This window comes from Oryza brachyantha, chromosome 5 (assembly GCF_000231095.2).
Source record: "Oryza brachyantha chromosome 5, ObraRS2, whole genome shotgun sequence".
Classification (NCBI taxonomy): Eukaryota; Viridiplantae; Streptophyta; class Magnoliopsida; order Poales; family Poaceae; genus Oryza; species Oryza brachyantha.
Window position 1 is genome coordinate 14,495,450 of NC_023167.2, and position 20,126 is coordinate 14,515,575.

Genomic DNA, 20,126 nt, shown 5'->3' on the forward strand with positions numbered 1-20,126 from the left:
TTTTAAAGCAACTTTCCTATAAAAAAAAGTTTCACAAAAAACACACCGTTTAGCGTTTGAAAAGTGTGTGCGCGGAAAACAAGGCAATCTAAATAAGTTATTTTGACAGCCGAATGAAACCTATAAGTGTTGTTGTGTGTAATGCTATGATGATGCATTGATGCACGACTAGTTTATTCACTACTACATCCGTCCCAAAACAAGATCATTTTTCAGTTTTTTGATACAATGTTTTGACTCTTTGTCTTATTTAAAAATTTTGGCGATTAATATTTTTATTTTTACTAGATGATAAAATATGAATAGTACTTTATGCGTGACTATTTTTTAAAAATTTTTGTATAAACTTTTCAAATAAGACGAATGGTCAAACGTTGGACACAGAAAAACGAAAAATAAAGTTATTATGGGATGGAGGTAGTATTTGGTTATGTGGTGAAATTTCTTATTATGCTTATGCTTTACTGTTAAATTTACAAACCATATTAATATTAATTATGTACCATTATTTTATTGCACTTGTGGGTAATGATTGGATATAGATTACTCGTGGGTAAATTTTACCCATATGGGTATTAGTATGAGAAAAAAATTATATCAATCAATATAAATGGATACTCCAATGGGTATGTTTTGATTTCATAAAAGATGGATATGAGGCAGTAATATTCAGTGGGTATATATGCATAGCCACCTTTAAGCCCAGCTCCACCATGCCATACCTATGTTCCTTCTTCCGGTCGCAGCCACCGCTTTCATCCACTGTCGTAGCTGCTCCCTGCAACAGCACCGTTTGATCGTTTGGAAAACAATATGTCCTGCTCCCTGCCAGGACATATAAACCGTAACCATCCATATCAAAATGTGGAAAGTTATTCGTACACGGTATATAATATCTAAGAGTTTTTTTATCATCCTTGAAAGTATCTCAAGGTGCTAAGAATTTTAGTACAAATTTTTTATATTTAAGGTACCACACTTTTTACACCGAAAAATATGGTAGGAAAAAGATGGTAAAAAATCTCAATACCTAAAGTTCCAAACCAGTTTCGACTCTACTGGGCCTTTTTGCTCACAACAGTCCACAGAAACCGTCCCGTGCGGCCGTCCACCTGCGCGACGCCGAGGCCCAACAATAAGCCACCCAATTCCTCCCGCAGCGACGCATCCCGACGGCCTAGAGAGACGTCTGTCAACGGCGTCAAGACCGTGCCCCGCGACGCGCTCCAACTGGGCCGCGTTTCCCCCGGGCTCTCCTTTGCGCCTCCGCACCGCACCACCTTCCCCGGCCGCAGCCTCCCTCACGGTGGTTGCACCTCTACGCGCCCACGAGAAATGATAGCGACTTTTTCTGATCCGCCGCGTCCCTTTCCCCCCGGAACAACGTGCTGCTGCGGTGCCGATCGATCTGCAGTGCCGATGCCTGACATTCTCGCCTGCCTGCTGCACCGGCCGCCTTGTTTTTTTTTTTTTACGGCCATGCAGGCAGTAGCAGTGGTACTAATGTCGGTACACTCATTGGAATGCAGTAAAACACACCGGTAACAGCCAGGGAGTTCTGACTGCTCCATGTGACGAACCTGATGATGATGATGGGGTTTCATTTCCCTTGATTTTTCCATGCAGATGTATCCTAACTTGGGAGGGAGAGGGGGGCCATTCACCGACGTCCAGTCCAATTCAGGTGAATTTTTGGTGAATTGTTCACCTTTTTTTTTCGTGTCTCAAGGGTCGAGGCAACTGTGAGTACAATAGTCGACACAGTAGAACGGAGAAGCTAGCAAAAGGGAAGAGATTTATCATTTGCGAAGAGAATTGTTTCCCCTTGCCGCGCACTCTTCGTTACTCCAGTTCGTTTGCTTCACCGATCCGTTCAGTGCTGAAGAAGCATTCAGCATTCAGCAAGCAACCCTTCTTTGATGGCTCATGATAGCTTCCAAGGGAAAGGCCCCAAGCAAAGCATCGAGCATGCATACACGGGGACGACCACAACGCAGCCCATGAAACGCCACTCCAACCAACTCTCTCTCTCTCTCTCTCTCTCTCTCTCTCTCTCTCTCACCCTCTCAGCCACAGAAGCCGAGCGTGTCGAGACGCTGTCGATGGCTCACTCGTCGTGCGTCGTGCCACACGAACAGCAGCTACGCCACCTCGCACCGACCGATCCTGTGCATTCCAACCGGAGCCGATCGAGCATCCGATGCAGAAAGTTCATGATCCCCTATGATTGTACACCTCTCTCTCTCTCTGGAGAAACTATGTACGTGCAAGGCAGCAGCACGACACCAACATGCGTAGCAGAGGCATCGGAGCAGGTACAATAGTAGACTATAAGCTAGCTATAATAATATTTTAAAGAGATAAAAGAGAAGAGATAAGAAAGATGTGCTACTAATTTATAGCTAAGTACACACGGACTTCAAGATAAAATGAGTGTATGACAAGTAGGACTATGTATTGATGTTTTCTAGGTAACTATTATATAAATTGACTATTAAATTAACTATAAAAAAATTAAAACTAGTAGTTAGCTATACTATTAAACTTGCTCTCGGCGGCGGCGGCACAGACAATGCACCCGTAATCCAAGCGGGAGGCAATGATTAGGGAAAGGAAAATCCGGGGCGAAAAAAAAGGGAATAATCTTTTCTGCGCGCCGTATGATTCGATGCGTAAAAGCGATCTTTGATCGTGGTAAACCATCATCATGAGAGATTAGTAGTAAGTAGTAGTAGATAGGGAGCCTCGAGATCCGCGCCCGGCCGGAGATGCCTTCCATCATGCTGCTGGTGCTGGGCACCGATGGATAGATGTAGGAGCCAGGGATGATCTCAATTGATCGGGGTTTTTAACTTTTTGTCACTCTTATGAATTTTCATAACAGATTTATCACTAGACCCATATATCATAGATTCATGAGGGTCCACATGTCATAGACTCACGGTGACAAATCTGTTTTGGTCGCTCGTAAGAGTAGCAAAAAGTTAAATTTCTCCTATTGATCCGGCTGCTGCTCCTCTACTACTTTGTTGTGATGTATATTAGCTGGAAATTATTATACATACGACTCAATCATCTGATCTACGTATGACTCAATCATCCAATGGCTGCAGTGTCGTTCACTTATCCCCTTTGTCTAATCAACTGTTACAGATTGAATACAGTTTTTCAATCATACGCAGGTAGTTAAATTGGGTCATACGTATAACGGGACTGTTGCACTGTAGCTAGCTTTGCAACAGTTTTATACAATAATACAAATCTATACGAGGCTAGTACACCGGGATTAGCTTTACATTGCTCTCTTCTGGCTATGCTACAACGCACGAATGACTTGTGGACGGGGAAAGGGGAGGTGATTAAAGCTGGTGCAGTGTTAATGCATGCATGCATGGATGCACTCCTCTTTTGCTTTTCTTTTCTACCCCCACTTTGGTTGGGCGCCTTTGAACCCCAGTGTGGCATGCAGCAGCAGCTTATGATTCCCATGCAAATACACTCCAAATCTGCCTTTGTGGGGAAGTGTTTGTATGGCTAGCTCCGTCCTGGGCCACATCCCCGGCCTCCTTTGTGAGCTCCAAGGCATGCTGCCCTCGGCTATTATTTTCAGCCCCAGCAACCCGGCCGCATGCCAATTGCCGATGCTCCATGATTGGGCCTATCTGCTGCTGTTCCATTAGACCATGTTTCAGGTTCAGGGCAGTCACACATGCTAGATTCTTTAACACTGATCACCATCATCAGGGGCTGGCAATTTAGTAAGTATAGCCGCGGCTGCGATTATGGTTGCAACTTCAACACGAGCGTAGATGTGGGTATTCTCTTCTCTCGTCGGTGTAGAAATCCGACGGCCTTCGCGTAGAAGCACTTTGCGCATCGCACCTGTTTAATAATTAGCTACTCGAGTTTTGAAAGTTTAGCATTTGTTTGTTTTCTTCTATAGGGTATGCCAGGTGGCATACCCTGCAATCCACGGTATACCCCATGTATACGTATTTCAAATAAAAAAATTAAAAATATACTTACCTGATGGAGTCTTCAGCAAAAAGATAGGGATGTAAAAGCCAGGTTGTCACAAAATGGCTTTGTTTCAATGGCAACCGCATCTAGAAATAAAAACTCAAACGATGCTGAAATGATATCCTGCGTGGCTTTGCATTAGAGCAAGTTCAATAGTATAGCCAACTGCTGGCTCCAAATCATTTATATCTAACTTAATAGTCAATTCATACAATAGTTACCTATAAACAATACACAATTAATATCTGGTCCCATCGTCATACATACATGTGTCTTGGAGTCTGTGTTGCAGCTCGTTGCAAATCTATAGCCCGTTGTTCTTCTCTTTCCTCACTTATCTTCTTAAAATATATTTATAGCTGGCTTATAGTCTGCTATTGTATCTGCTCTTAAGAAGCATAAACCAAATCAGTAAAGAAAGATCCTGAACTGTGACTGTAGACGCACTCCCCGTGTAACAGTTCTTAACATATCTTTGAGGCCAAGCATAAAATTTGTTCCTACAAGGAGTCGAGCTCAGGACCTAAGGGCATTCATAGTGCTGTGTAGCCAACAAACGCTCCCAAAATCCAACTAGGATGAATCTACTCGATATTTTCCACGGTGCAAATGTCCCTAGCTGTTGCCATGATTTTGTATGTCAGCCCTTATAATTTTTTTATTTTAGTCCTTATATTTTTTTTATTTACGTACCAGTCCTAAACTTTCGAATAAACACTCTGAAAGACAGAATCTGTTATTAAAACACCCATTTTCTCTCTCTCACCCACCTCCTCGGCTTCTCCTTCCACCCTAATCAGACTGCCTCTCTCATCTCCCCACTCTCGCGCGCGGATCCAGCGGCGGAGGCCGCGATCGCGGTAGGCGGAGATGGCGGCGTGGCCTCACCAGGAGGAGCCTGAGACGGCAACGCAGTTTCGCCCTTCACTAGGAGGAGCTCGAAGCGGCGGGCATGGCCTGGCCGGGAGAAGCTTGGGCGGCAACGCTGTTTCGCCCTTCGTTAGGAGGAGCTCGGGCCGGCAGTGCATCTCGTGTGGCGTGGCACAGCCCCGGCGACACAGGCCGGATGAGCTCCAAGCCGCTCCTTCTCTACCTTGCCAACTCCATGAGTTGCTCCTTCTCGTCAACCGTCATTCTCTCCTTTCTCTGCTTATAGACGGTAGGGCTCTCGTCGAGACGAGTGGAGATGGAGACACGGCCTCCACGGCGTCATGCTCTGCTATGCCCTAGAGCCAAGCTCTACCGAGGCACTCAGCCTAGCGAAGCTACGTGGTCTTCGCCTTCTCTCCACCACGACGATCAGCGGCGGACATGACGTGGTGAGACCACTCGTCACGTCCGTCATACTGTGAATGGTCTGAGGGCGTGCTACAAGTGCACTATAATAACTACGTGCGCCTCCACACAATAATGTCTACTCCTAGTTATTTTTTTTTTGGCAGGCCACAAGGACAGAATTTGTAGATGTACACTCCAAAATTTAGGTCCTGAGGATAACTCAGAGATGTGAGATGTCACTTTACTCACCTGCATGCTGGTCCTGCACACTGCCCCTCCCTTCCCAACTGTGCATGCCATGCCATGCCATGCAAGCACACAGGTTGCAGCTAGGATACCCCTACCCGTTGCGAACTTGCAAACTGCAACACACATTCTCTCATCGGGATCTGCGTCGCATGGATGCGAGAGAGACACAAGAGAAAGGGAAAAACAACAGGCAAAGCAGCTCCCCAGCGAGCTTTTGACAGCTGCAAGTAGTAGTAGCAAACTGCAAAGATCTTGCTCATCAAACGGATCAAACCGGTACTATACTACACATGCAGATTTATTCTTCCCTTTGCAGTACGACGATCCACGCGATGGCAAAGATTACAGCGAGAGGGAAGGCTAGCTAATCTAGCCACGCTAAAGACGAATGAACGAACGAATCCGTCCACATGTTACCGCAATCATCACCAGGGTTTACAGAACCATGGGAAATCCATGGCATCGCTTTTGAACAATATAAAATCACACCAGATTTAATTGAAATTTTAAATTTTGCGTGAAAATTATGGTGACGTTGTGATGAGCGGTTATGTAGACCCTGCTCATGAGCAGTGGCTGGCGCGTTCTTTCGCTCATTCCCATACGTTTTACATGTGCAGTGCTCATCTCTTTCTCTATTCCTCTTCTTCATCTCTTTTCTGTTCTCTTCTTTTGTGCTGCGTGTTGGTTCTGCGCGTCCTTTGATGCCCGAGCTCTCCCTTTTGTCAGGGGAGGAAAAAAAATGGCGAGGGAGAAAGGTGACGCCCGAAAATGCCACGGCGAGGTAGCTGCTTCTGTGTGCGTGATACTGTGATGTGATCGATCCCGATGCGTTTAGCCGATCGATCAAAGCGGCGCACTGTTTACGATCGCGGCCCTCCTTTTGCTTTCGTTTGGGCTTGTCCAAAAGAGGAGGGTTATGTAGCCTAGGTTAGCTTCTTACCCAGGGATTCATCAGTACAGGTGAAAATGTCGCCGTTAGGCCAATCATGCTCCTGCTGCTGCCCATCTGTTTTAGTTCGAATCTCTGTTGCCTGAAGTGACATCGAGTGTCTTTTTTTTTTTTTGCAATTTAGGACATTCGGTAGTAAGAAGCTTCGTTGTTCACAAGTTAACAATGGTAATGCTCTGTTTAATTTGATTCGGGTGTGGAAACGTGACCTTCCCAGAACAAACTTGCACATATCTGCATTGTCTGAACAAAGATGCAGGACGGCGATTAATATAATATATCCATGGCAGTAAATTAATCTATGACAGTGTTATCTGAACCCTCTATTCCTTCCTAGAAGCTCGTAACATGGTCCGTTCTATGCTTGGTTTCTCACTAACCAAGACCTGAAAGTCCCCTAAAGAAAAAAAAACAAAAATAAAATAAAATAACCTAGATGCCCCTGTGTGTATTCAGGCACATCGCACATGTGAGAGATAGAGCTACTGTTCCTGATCAAAGGGAAGCTAGGGGAGCAAAAGATGAGGTACCATGATTAATTATCATTCCTAAGCTCGAGAAGGGGACAGCTTTGGCCTCCCATCATGTGCCCAGCAGCAGCCCAGGGACGCTCCCTCTTTACCAAGCTGCTACTACTAGTAATTAGCAGCTGCTACTAGGAGTTTGTTTGATCAGATGCCCATCTTTTGTCCTAAACTCGCCTAAGTAGGACAAATCTGAAGTGGAGAGGACAGTGACAACCGGGTGCCAACTTTTGTTCTCTTGCTGTTGCACCTGTTAGGCTTGGGGGAGAAATGACCATCCTAGGCCGGCAGCTTCTGAGCACTGGGAGAAGAGGTCAGGAGGAAACAAGGAGACGGGGATAAAAAGCGAAAGCAGGAAAGGGAAAGTTCATATCGGCTGTCAAGAGAAAAGAGCTTCAGAAGGAAGGGGATGCTTTCAGATTTTCCTTTGACTAGGGAGAATTAATCACCTTCAGTGACTGCAGTTAATTAATTTCCATGAGCAATGACAGTGCTTTCACGGATTGCGTTTGTGTGTTCCACCCACTCGAAAGGTAGATGTAATAAGATTCCACTAACGAGATTCTCTGCAACGGTTCTTTCTATGAAATCCATAGGTCAGAAAAGGCCTGTCTACTTGAGTGGATCGACTCTGGCTGATTTATGACACGAATGTGCTAAACTCTTTTAAAAGGAACGTTTGAATGTTTAGTGTTATCACCATGGCACCATGCATTATGGAATGTGGAGTGAGGAACTGAGGATGGAGAAGAGAATGCATAAACACAACAAGCTTCTCGTTAGTGAATTCATATATAGCTTCATAAACCTCTGAAAATTGTACTCACTCCGATTTTCTTAATTGACATCGTTAACCTTTAAACTTACATTTGAACATTTGTTTTATTTATGTTTTTATCCAAATATACAAAATTATAAATTATATTTAAAATTACTTTAGTAATAAATCAAATCGTAACAAAATAATCAGTGATTATAAAAATCTTTTAAATAAGATGAACAATTAAAAATCAACGATATCGATTAATAAACTGGAGGGAGTAGAGTAGCTTCCGAAATTTCAGAATTGAGACGGTGGCGGCCGACCGTCACCTCGGTAAATGACTCGGGTGAGGATTTTTCTCGTGTGTCCGGGGCATCTGCTTGAGATTATCTGATAAAACTTACGTGTGAGACGAAAGATCTCAAATCACAAGGATTTCTAATATACAAGTATACAAAGCGATGAGCTCAACCTCATGAAAGTCAAATTAAATTGGGGCGCGATGTATGCATTACTAAGCTGGCATCAGGAGTTGATCAAGCTCCATTTAACAGCATGCCTGCGTATAATAGTCTTCTGATAAGAGCAAAAGAATATGCAGGAATCTTAAGCTTGTCGTTCAGTATCATTGTGGAAAAATAAACTGGAAGCAGCCGAACTTTTTTATGGCATGGCGTTGCTCGGACTTATCATCAGGTAGTGCGCTCTTTTAGGAGGCTGGTGAAGCTTTCAGATTCTAGAGTTTGAACATGAAGAAAATGAAGGGACATGGCTGCCAGCCGAAACATTTCTTCAGAAAGGGAGTTCGGTACGTCAACACTCTTAACACGTTTCTTGTTTGCTAGCTGCCGAGCGTGCAAACATCATCATAATGTTAAGTGCAGTGTCAACGGGCCCGGCTTACCTTCAAGATTCCTTCGGACCAAATGCAACTAAAAATACATCTTTTTCTGATCATTTTCAGTTCTTTCGCAGAATAAATTCAGTACCCGGCCACTATTACTCTATTAGTGTTTGAATAGTTGCCCTTTTTATAATTATAGCTTCGGAACAAAAATACAGTGATACTGATTTATATATATTTAGTGCCAAACCTACCAATACAGCATCATACAGCAAAACTAAATTTCTTTCTACAAGATGGGTGGAGCATCCTGAAATACCACGAGTTAATTTCACCCTCGAATTTCAAAACTGGATATAAAACACTCTAAACCATATTCCATGGTTGTTTTGATTGATACGATAGTAGTTTTTTTTATGGACCTGATTTAGAATGGATTGGGTCTAATTAAGTGACATTTTGCATCAACAAAAAAAAAACGTGATAAGGGTATAAACAGGAAGACAACTTCATCTTCAAAGGAAACCACAAAATTGTGCCCGTGTGTTTTTGTTTTCAGTTTTCAAAGTTGGAGGTAAAAGATAATCGGTTTTGTTGAATTTAGTTTTAATGGAACAGGATTGACCCTCAAAACACCCATGCTTAATAGAAAAGATGGAACAAATTTGCTAATCCCTAAGTGGTGACGCAAATCCATACCAACATGCAGAAAAGCCTTAGAGAAAAAGAAATATAGAAAGTCTAGTGCAAGTTCTAAAGTCTTCGAGGTTATAGGTTTACCAATTAACCTGACCCTGTAATCCACAAGAAATATGGAAAGAATTAGATTAGAGAAACTAGCCGATCGGCGGATGGTTGATGGATATTGTTGTGACCAGCCGATTAGCCTAAAAACGCTATAGTGAGACAATTCGCTATAGTATCGTTGTGAAAACAATAAATATGTAATAAGTTACAAACATCATCAGCTACAACAAATCAATAATTAACTTAAATCTATAACATATCTAATAAAATGATCAATCTAGTTTTTATTAAGAATAATCTTGATAGACAGAACCTAATCAGGAAAATATAAAATTATGCTTAATGAGGATTATATTAAATAATTAGTAGATCCACGACGATAGTCACACATAATCGATTTGGGGCGATAATCGTGACCGTTTTCGCGATATCGATAATCATGATTTTTGTGGAAAATCACACGATATTTGTCATGATTATCACACATATCACCATGTATGTTTTTATTTTTCTTTGAAACATTTTCATTAATTTTGAATTCTTATGATATTACTGAACCAAACCATAGTTTATCCTTATCGTGACCTAGCAATATGGTCGATTATCACGATATTGCAAACCCTGGTTGTGGCACCAGGGAGAAAGAGAGAAAACACGTAGACACGTCATAATTGGCGTTGGGAAGGGTACGGATAAGATGATGGTTTTCTCACGGTTCTCTTTTTTGTTTTGTATTGCTCGATAGGAATACTACCAGAATTCCCATACTTTAGTATGGATAAAGAAACATAAGCTATAATATTTTTTAAATAAATAAAATATCTTTTGTATTGAATGTTTTACACAACTTGAATACTAGGAACAACATTGCCAAAAACCCCCGCCGCAAAAACCGCGATTATCACGGCGAGAATCTATCAAAATCATGGAAAACTCGCTATAATCGTACTACGTCGGATGGCAGTTTTAGAGACATCTGCAATAACACAAACCCTGTATTCAATATATGTGGCTATCCATTTAGTTTTGGTTGTTTGATAATATTAAGAAGTTAAATGGGTCATTTGGAAAATTTACCACCCCATCTTTTTGGTTTTGTTTATGTTTGTAGGCCAAAATTTAATTTTTAATATTAAATTTGGAGTTGATTTTGAGTTTTTTTCATCGTATTTTATTTTTAGCATTGGCTTTTTAATCGGTATGAATATATATATATATATATAAAAGTTTTATTCATAAATTATTTTTCGTTTGCAAATATATTGTTTCTTTTTTCATTGAAAAAGATAAGCAATCAACCCCTACAATGGAAAAAAAAAGGCAGAATCAACCTCATCACCGTTATCTTATTTTAAAGCAATCTAGAATTTTACCATTCAACTCGGTTAGCTTTCAAATAAGTTTATACATACTATAGGTTAGTATGTTTTTCCATGGTTTATTATATTCTTATGAAAATTATATGTCTTCCTATCCATTATTCTTTATATATATTATTCTAGCATCATGGGTACAGGGGTTTCCTATCCATCCCCTTTTTCTTTGGAGTCGGCAGGGTTCATGCTCATTGGGAGACAACCGCCGATCTGAGTGGCAGGGCAACCATCCGACGAAGTGGCGACCACCAGCAGCACCAGGTTGGGAGTAGAACGATAGTAAAAAAAATATAACTCAAAACATACCAGCACCAAGTACATTTTGAATTTTTACCTCAAGACGATGAAAAAGGGGTTCAATATTTAGAGTCTAAACAATTTAGAACTACTATGTACCGCACCTCCATCCTAAAATATACTTAAAAAGCATATACTACATCAAAATCATGTTTGCCCACTTCATCTTGTTCCAAAATACTCCTAAGTTTATTCTAAATAATTACTGTTAATCATTATATTAGGGTTCATGAAAACAGTACCAAAATGCATTACGGATATATAAAATAGAAAATAATTGTATTATGATGTGATAAAATTAGGTATTAGGAATGTGACGAGTAAAAAAATAAGATTATCTTGTGACGGAGAAGACAGTAATGAAGTAATCTAAATTTGTCATGAAATATGAAAACATCCCCACCCACATTCTCTCTCAACTACCGTGACCTTTTACCATTCATTTTGTCCGACTACTTTTTTTAACAGATCATAATATTCACTTATTTAATTCTATTAGCGTCTGTGTTTAACTATAAATTTTCAAATATTTTAGTAGCGAGGCCGTAGTTCTTCACCATATGGCCTTTTTTTTTAAAGCACAACTATACGCAGTCTTCTGTTTACTATGTTTGCACCATCAAACACTCCTCTCAGTGTTTATTAACGGATGCAAGTTACAGTCCCACACAAAAATATTTTTTTCTCTAACACGAGAGCGGTACGGCATTTGATCGCCCTCAAATCGTAAGCAAACACTGTATGTATAGTATAATTTTTTTTCCTCAACAGAACACAAAGGATGCGTTTGGTTCGTGAACGAGTTGGGTTGGGTTGTCTAATTCCCTGAATTGTAGATCATAGGATGGGTTGGTTCCATTTTTCTGTTTGGTTGGATGAATGGGTTGGATCTGTTTTTTGTTTGGTGGAAGGGATGAGATGGGATGGGATGGGTTAGACATGTTTTTGTTTGGTTGAAGGGATGAGATGAGATAAATGTTACCTATCATATCTAAAATAAAATATTAAATACTAGGATTAATATATGAATAATCTAAAGTAATTAAATGTATATCTATACCAGTAATATATTTTAAATAAATTTAATAAATAAAATAAACACTCCTCTGTGCGTCGTGTTCGTGCTGGGACGGATCCGTCCCACCTTTTTGGTGGAAGGGGTTGGACCTGGATCAGGGAGAAATATTCCTCTCCTGGGTCCAACCCATCTCACCTATCCACCAACCAAATAGATTCAGGGATAAATTGGCTCTGTCCCAACGCATCCTATCCTTAGAACCAAATGCATTCAAAGTGCACAATAGATTACGGTTTGAAGGCTACCTAAATACTAACTCTGTTTTATAATACAAGATATTTGACTTTTTAAGTTGAACGTTTGATAATTTGTTTTCTAAAAATTTAGTATAGATATAAAAAATAATAAGTTATGTTTAATAAGTTATGTTTAAAGTTCTTTTGAAAATAAAATAAGTTATAAGCAAAATAAATAATATTTTATAAATTTTTAAATAAGACAAATGATTAAATATTAACAGAAAAAATTAAACCGTAACGGAGGAGTAGAACAGGATCCGAGCTGCCGGCTGCCACGCGCAGTTAACACTGATGCTTTGCACGAGAGCAGATTATGCCGTGATAATCACCTTTGGATCGAGCAAACCCCGAAAGGACTACCTTGTCCAAATCACAGTGCGATAAATACCCAGAACATGGCGAGCTGCCGAGATGCACACGAAGCAGAGAGCGAGAGGAGAGAGCGTGCGCCTGTGCTGCTGCTGCTGCGTCGATCCCCTCCCCTCGGAAACGGGGAAAAAGCAAAAACACTCGCAAAGCCCAAGAAAGCCAGAGAGGAAGCAAAGCAGGGAGGCCGTAGAGAGAGAAACCAGCGGTGCTCCAAGCAGCAGAGGCCAGGCCAGAGAGAGAGATAGAGAGAGGGCCCCGTGATTCCCCGGTTCACCTTTCACTTTCCCCCTCCTCCTTCTCTCTCATCTTTTTTTCACCATTTTACAGTGGTAGTAGGATCGAGTACTATACTACCACCTCACGCTGGAGGAGTACTAGAAACCGGACCTTGAATCCGTCACGCTCACTCACGCAGCTCACAGGGTCACAGCTGCAGCTACTTACTACTGGTACGGCCGGGTGCAGTGCCGGCCAGAGTGAAGTGGGAGGGGAGGCGAGCCGAGCCGAGCCGTGCCAGTGTCCAAGAAATGTGATGGCGCGCTCCGCTGAGGCGACTGATTAACCGGGAGGGAGGGCGGGAGGGGGAGGGGGGAGGCGATGACGCTGCAGATGGAGCCGCCGGCGCCGCCGCCGAGGAGGTCCGTGTCGACGAGCTGCGACCTGCACCCGGGGGAGACGTTCACGGGCTTCTGCGCCGCGTGCCTCCGCGAGCGCCTCGCGGGGCTCGAGGCGTCTGCCGCCGCGGCCGCCGCGCCGGGCCGCAGGTCCACCTCCGCCATCCGCTCTCTCTTCTCCAGGCCCTTCGTCGTCGCCGGCGGCGGCGGCGGCGCGGCCCCGTCGGGCTCCGGGCCCGCGCTCCCGGACCTCCGGCGGTGCAAGTCGTTCTCCTGCGGCCGCGGGGGCGACGTGCTCGCCGCTGGTTTCGGAGACGAGCCGCAGCGGCGGTCGTGCGACGTGCGCGGGAGGAGCACGCTCTGGGCGCTGTTCCACCAGGACGACCGCGAGCGCGTCCGCGACGGCACGGCGTTCGGTGCATTCCCGGCCTCGTCCTCCGCCGCGGCTGAGGTGCTCGCCGAAGTACAGCCTCCACCGCCGCCACCATGCGTTCCTGAGGTGTTCTTGGAGGAGATTGCTATGGCTGAGGAGTCCGACGAGATTACTCCAGTCGTCGAACCAATCTTGGTGGTAGACACCTCCGGGGAGATGGAAACGGAAGTCAATGTGGCACGGGAGGCCAAGGCCATGAAGGATCACATAGATCTAGAGTGTTCGCAGGCCAAGAAGCCGCAGCCTAAGGACCTGAAGGAAATCGCCGGGAGCTTCTGGGTCGCCGCCTCAGTGTTCAGCAAGAAGTGGCAGAAGTGGAGAAGAAAGCAGAAGCTCAAGAAGCAGGATGCCGCCGGCAGCAAGGCAGCAGCCGCGGCAATGCCGCCGCCCGAGAAGCGCTCCAAGCCCTCGTTCCTTCGGCGGAGCCGCCTCCGTGGGGAAGGCGGCTCGGAGTTCGCCGGTGGTCGGCGTTCGTGCGATACGGACCCAAGATTCTCCCTCGACGCCGGCCGAATGTCCGTCGACGATGTAGGCTTCTCCTGGGACGAGCCCCGCGCGTCGTGGGATGGCTACCTGTTCGGCGCCGGCACTGGCATTGGCCTTGGGCGCGCGCCCCCGCCGCTCTCCCGCTTGCCGCCCATCCTCTCTGCGCTGGAGGACTCCCCTGCTGGCATCGTCGAGCGCTCCGACGGCCAAATCCCCGTGGAGGACGACTCTCAGCCCGAACCCGATCCCGACGGCGACACCCCCGGCGGCTCTGTGCAGACGCGAGACTATTACGACACGTCAAGCAGCCGGAGGCGCCGGAGCCTGGAGCGAACCAGTTCCGTGCGGAGGCCGTCATTCGAAGTCGCTGACGCAAAGCCAGTGCTCCCGGCCGCAGCGGCCGCCGTGACCAACGGCAAAGATTCGCCGCTAATTGGGAGCTCAGAGTTCTACCACTTCCAACACGCCGAAGACCTGCTCGAACACCACCGGTTCAGCACCAGCTCCCTCATCGAAGACTTCCCCGTGAGCCTGGACGCCGCGTTCCCGGGCCCCGACAAGAAGCCTCGGAGGTGGCGCAAGGCGTGGAGCCTTTGGGGCTTGATTCACCGCCGTGCCGCCGGTCGCAGGACCGGCGCGTCCGACGTCGCGGACAGGGCCTTCTCCGAGCCGTGGCCGGAGCTGCGCGTTCGCGGGTGCAACGCCAGGATGCAGCGGTGCAACAGCAACGCCAGCGCCCGCAGCTCGTTCAGCAGCAACAGCGGCGGCGTCGGCAGCTCAAGGCGCAGCTACATCGACACCAACGGCAACGTCAAACGGCGGCGGGAGGAATGCGTGCTGGAGCGCAACCGCAGCGCGCGCTACTCGCCGGGGCACGCTGACAACGGCATGCTGCGGTTCTACCTCACGCCAATGCGGAGCGCCAGCGGGCGGCGCACCCCAGGTCTGCCGGCCAAAGGTAGTAGCCGGCAACTGAGATCGCAATCGTTCGCGCGTACCATGCTACGGCTGTACTGAGAAACCAGCCGTCTGGTCGGCCGGAGGTGGCCGGTGCACAGCAGTAGTAGTCTAGTAGAGGCTCAATGCAATGGTATAACCATGTGTAGTGCAGTGCAATGTTAATTCCGTTCATTTGGGGCTTGGATTGGATAGAATGAGGTTTATCTCATAATCGCCATTAAATCTCGTCTCGTGCTGTTCTTCCGTGGTCTCCATGAATGACATCGATAGCGGTTAGTAGCGTGTAGTAGTAGTACCTGTATGCTGCAGGCGAGATGGAATGATCGATCGATATCTCTGTGGATACGAGGATAGAAGCAGCAGCTACAGCCATCCTGCAAATTCTAAACTGATGTCACTTTGGTGTCAAATTCTGGCCCGTCTGGGGTGTCACTTTGGTGTCAAAGTCTGGCCGTCTGGGGTACCACTAGTAGGACCGTGCCGAATTCCCCTTGACATGGGCACACGTCCTAGCGTTTGCCATGCCAAGCGGCAGCTGAGAGCTGCAGCGCTACTAGGCTCGGCCCCGGCCGGTAGGCTGCACCTGGCCGACCGGTCCCTTCGCGGGCTGTAGCCGCTGCCGCCGCCTCGGAAACCGTTAAAGGCGCGCCCGTATTCCGCGGGTCCCTCGGCGCGCTCCGTGCCCACGGGCGCCGTTCAGTGCCAGTGCACCACCACCGCGCCGCGCGGACGACGGCGTCGGCGGTGGCGGTGGCGGCCTGAGACGGCGGCGTCGGTCCCGCGCGGGTTCGCTCTCCGCGCGTGCATTGGATTTGGTCGGTTAGTTCCCGATGCTGCGGGCCGTGCGCCGCGGTGGACGCACGGGGGCTCTCTGTGCGATCGGGGGCAGTGGGATCTGGGAGCGGGGGGATTCTGATTTGTGTCATGAGGGGGGAGGCTTGGAATCGGCGGACTGCCGGATCTAGGTTGACGTGGAGGTTGTCTCGTGCATAGTTTTGGACCTGTGCAAGAGAAACCCCATGTAGCGTTTTGACCTGACTTTCTAGCACAGAACTTAATCTACCGGTGGGAGCCTATTGAAGTATAAATTACACCCACATTACTTAAATTTGAGTGATAGATACAAACATATGCAAATATATTATGAGACAAAGCGAGGTACAAAATAACGTTGGTATAGAGGACTTCAACTGTTTTAAAATATAAGCTTACACGGAATAATCACTTGCTTTCAAATCAATTGTATGTTAATCATAAGAGCAAGTTCAATAGTATAGCCAACTACTAGCTCCAATTTATCTATAGCCAATCTAATAACCAACTCATACAATAACTACTTACAAAACATCAATATATGGTACTGGTTATAAATTAGTAGTGCACCTCTCTTCTCTCTCCCCTCTTATCTCTTTAAAATATGCTTATAGCTGGCTTATAGTCTGCTATTGTACTTGCTCTAATTTACTATGATTCACTCGACGTGTAATTTATTTTAATTTTTACAGTTAAAATTAACTTAATCTGACGTAACACACGAACATTTTTTAATAACTACTACTCTGTCTCATATTAAGTTCATTTTGTAGTACTTAGATAAATATTTTGACTTTTTGTTTTTAAAATTTTTTTACGATTAATATTTTTATTGTTACTAGATAATAAAAGATAAATAATATTTTATACGTGACTAATTTTTTTAGTTTTTTATATAAATTTTTCAAATAAAACAAATGGTCAAAAATTAAACATAGAAATAGAAAAATAACGAAAAAGATATGGTCAGTACTGTCCTGCAGCATCGTAACAACGTACACAAGTATTACTCCGCTGGTTTCACTCTTACCTTTGACAGTAAGACGGGAGTCAGCAGGCATGGACACAACGCGATTCTTTCGGAGAGCAATGGCACCGTGAGAACATCGACCAGGCTAGGCTACCCACGGCGGAATGAATACGACGAGGGTTGATTGGGCATTCAGGCGTACGTGATGGCGAGTGAAGTAGCAGCGCAGGTCGGGCGGGCCCGCTGTTAACTCCCCTTATTCAATGCTCTGACTGCCGCAGTGAAGGCGAACATACGATACGAGCGAATATGATGATGCTGGCCAGCAACGCCTCGCTGCTGCCATTTCCCGCTTTGCGTGACGCTCCGCGATGGCACGCAGAGTGCCGTCTCGTCGATCGTCTCATGGTGAGAGCCATCTAATCCTCCATTCCCATGGACTTCTCTTGTTAACAGTTAGGCAACCGAACTGACCTGACCGTATACAGTGAGTTGGCTAGTCGGTCGTCTGCATGAGTGCCCAACTGACCATATACGTGTACGTGGAGTAGTCGGAAACACGCGTGGCGTAACGTACAACGAGCTGGGTTTCGGCTGTTCTACATGGGCGCTGTGGTGGCGTCAGTCACACGTAGTACTCTCGGCTCTGGATACTGTGGTGCGGTGAACAAGAACAGAAATTCACGGAAGAACAGCACGGTGCACGGATGCCGCTGTACAGTTTGTTTGTCACTGCCAAATTCCAACCCCGTTTCATGCGCGCGACTGTTTCGGTCTTTCCGTCCGGCGAGTACCTGGATCCACACGGATCAGACGCAGTAACAGCAAGAGGGTGGTGGCAGTAGTAGTACTTGCCTCAGTGCTGGGGAGCGGGATGAATTGCACAGGGTCGTCTGAAAACATCCGAATCTGAATATTTACTGTCCCTCCTGTGCTGCGTTAGCCAACAGGCCTAAACTCTGAAGATTCATGAACCGGAGATTGCGAGACGGGGGTGTGCTGCGGCGGCGTTGTTGAAGACGACCGTGCCAACCTCACCGATCGATTGCGTGCCGTGCCATGGCTATCGGACATGTCGGACCATGCTCTCTGATCTCTCTGCCAAAGATCACTGCCACCGTCGCGATGAACCATGTAGATCTTAGAACAGAGAAGGGAACATGAAGCGGCTGAAGTATGAACTGTCTGCAGGGTCAGCATTGGCCTTGTTAGAGTTGACTGCGGAACAATCCACAGACCTCCAGAGGAGCACAAAATCGCTCTCCGAGTGGTTTTCTTGCCTTGTCTGTAATACTAGCTGTCTCTTTCGTGCCAAAAATGCATGCATGTAAAAATGACATGACAGACTGAGCATAGTTCAGTTGTTATAGCCATGGGAAACTGTTGTGCAGGCATGGTGCCATGTTAGAACATCGATCCTGCAACTATTTCCTTCGAAGCTACGCAAGGCTGCGTCCATGTATGAGTGACCATAGTGAGACACAGTTCTCCAAATCATTTCAAACTTCACATTTTCATCACAGATTAACAGCAAGCAGGGGCGGACCTGGACCCTGACGACGTCTAACGAAATCTACGGTGAAACTGCTGTCAGTGAGGATAATACTATGTACTTTCTCCATCTTGAAATATAGCAATTTCTGGATTTTAAATTTTATACCATAATATAAATATTTTTACCTATTTATATAATTTTAATTATTTCAATGATTATAGAGCCAATCAAATACTTAGAAAAGAAAATTAGTCAATTAAAAATTCAAAATATGATCACTGAATTAACCATGGGTTGATCCACAATATATAGAGTAGGGTCCTAATACCCACTCAAATTTAATATTTAGTGTATTACTAAAGTGTAATTAAATAAAAAAAGTTTTGAGCACACTAACAATTCTAATAAGGTGCCACCACTCGATTTTTGGGTAGATCCGCCCTTGGAATTACCTAAAAGAGAATCTTTTAATATATTCTTAAGCCACGTTCAGCAGGCAAGATAAGCTATCTTATCTCCATTGTTTTTCACGCGCAGGCTTTCCAAACTGTTAAACGGTATGTTTTTTGTAAAAAATTTCTATAGAAAAGTTGCTTTAAAAAATCAGATTAATCTATTCCATATTTTTTAAATAATTAATAATTAATTAATCATGTAGTAATCTATTGCTATGTTTTCCACATAGGATAAGTTAACTTATCCACCAACCTAACGAACGCGGCCTTAGTCTACGCTAAACAACCTAGATTTGCTTCAATTTTGAAACGGATTCAGTTATATCAAGCAAGATTAGGATGTGTTTGTAACCCCTACCATGTGGCATGCAAAACCAAGCAAGCATTATCGCACGATTAACTAAGTATTAGCTAAAATACTTCAAAAAAATATTAACATGATTTTTAAAATAATGGTCTTATAGATTTTTTTAGAAAAATCATATTTAGCAGCTCAAAAAATGTTTGCATGGTAAATGAGGGAGTAGATGCTGAGAAAGTGTTTAGAAAAGAATATAGCCTTAATGTATTGTGACCCTGGTGACACCGGCGACCTAATTTTCTGCGTCCACTCCTGACAACAAATGCCTGCGAATGTTGCAACGAGTGCTTCGTCTTGGCTGATATTGTTGCTGATGGTGAAGACATGCTCGAACTGAATTCTGGATAACAGTATATCTGACAAAGATAAAGTGTTTACAATAAACGAAAAGTAATTTGTGAATAAAATTTACATATAAGTATTCCTAGTAATATAAAAACCAAGTCTAGAAAATAAACTTCGGTGAAAAACCCTAAAATCAACTTGACATTTAAGTTTGAATATTTAAATATTGGCTTATAAACATATGCAAAAATGAAAAGATGGTGTAAAGAATAGTATGCCCTTAACAAGTGCCAAATAAAAACTTATGGTTAAAACTATTTTAGTATTCTTTTCATGGTCGTTGTTTTTCTTTTTCAGGGAAAAAACAAGCGGCATATTTGTAAATAAAAATAATTTGTGAATAAAACTTATATTTATGTGTGTGTTTGTGTTCCTAGATATTTTAAAAATAAAGATTAGAAAATAAATTATAATAAAAAACTCTATAATTAACTATAAATTAAAAAATTATATTTTAG

General features: G+C 44.4%; 1 protein-coding gene across 1 annotated transcript; it reads left to right on the forward strand.

The window, feature by feature from the left end:
• Positions 1–13,333: 13,333 nt before the first annotated feature.
• LOC102707032 (protein OCTOPUS-like) lies at positions 13,334–15,522 on the forward strand. The gene has a single exon (XM_006654427.3). The coding sequence runs from the start codon at positions 13,334–13,336 to the stop codon at positions 15,284–15,286; it is 1,953 nt and encodes a 650-aa protein (XP_006654490.2). The 3' UTR covers positions 15,287–15,522.
• Positions 15,523–20,126: the final 4,604 nt, after the last annotated feature.

What these genes read in the sequence shown, in the direction of transcription:
- LOC102707032 (XM_006654427.3), top strand. Translation starts at nt 13,334, where the DNA reads ATGACGCTGCAGATGGAGCCGCCGGCGCCGCCGCCGAGGAGGTCCGTG.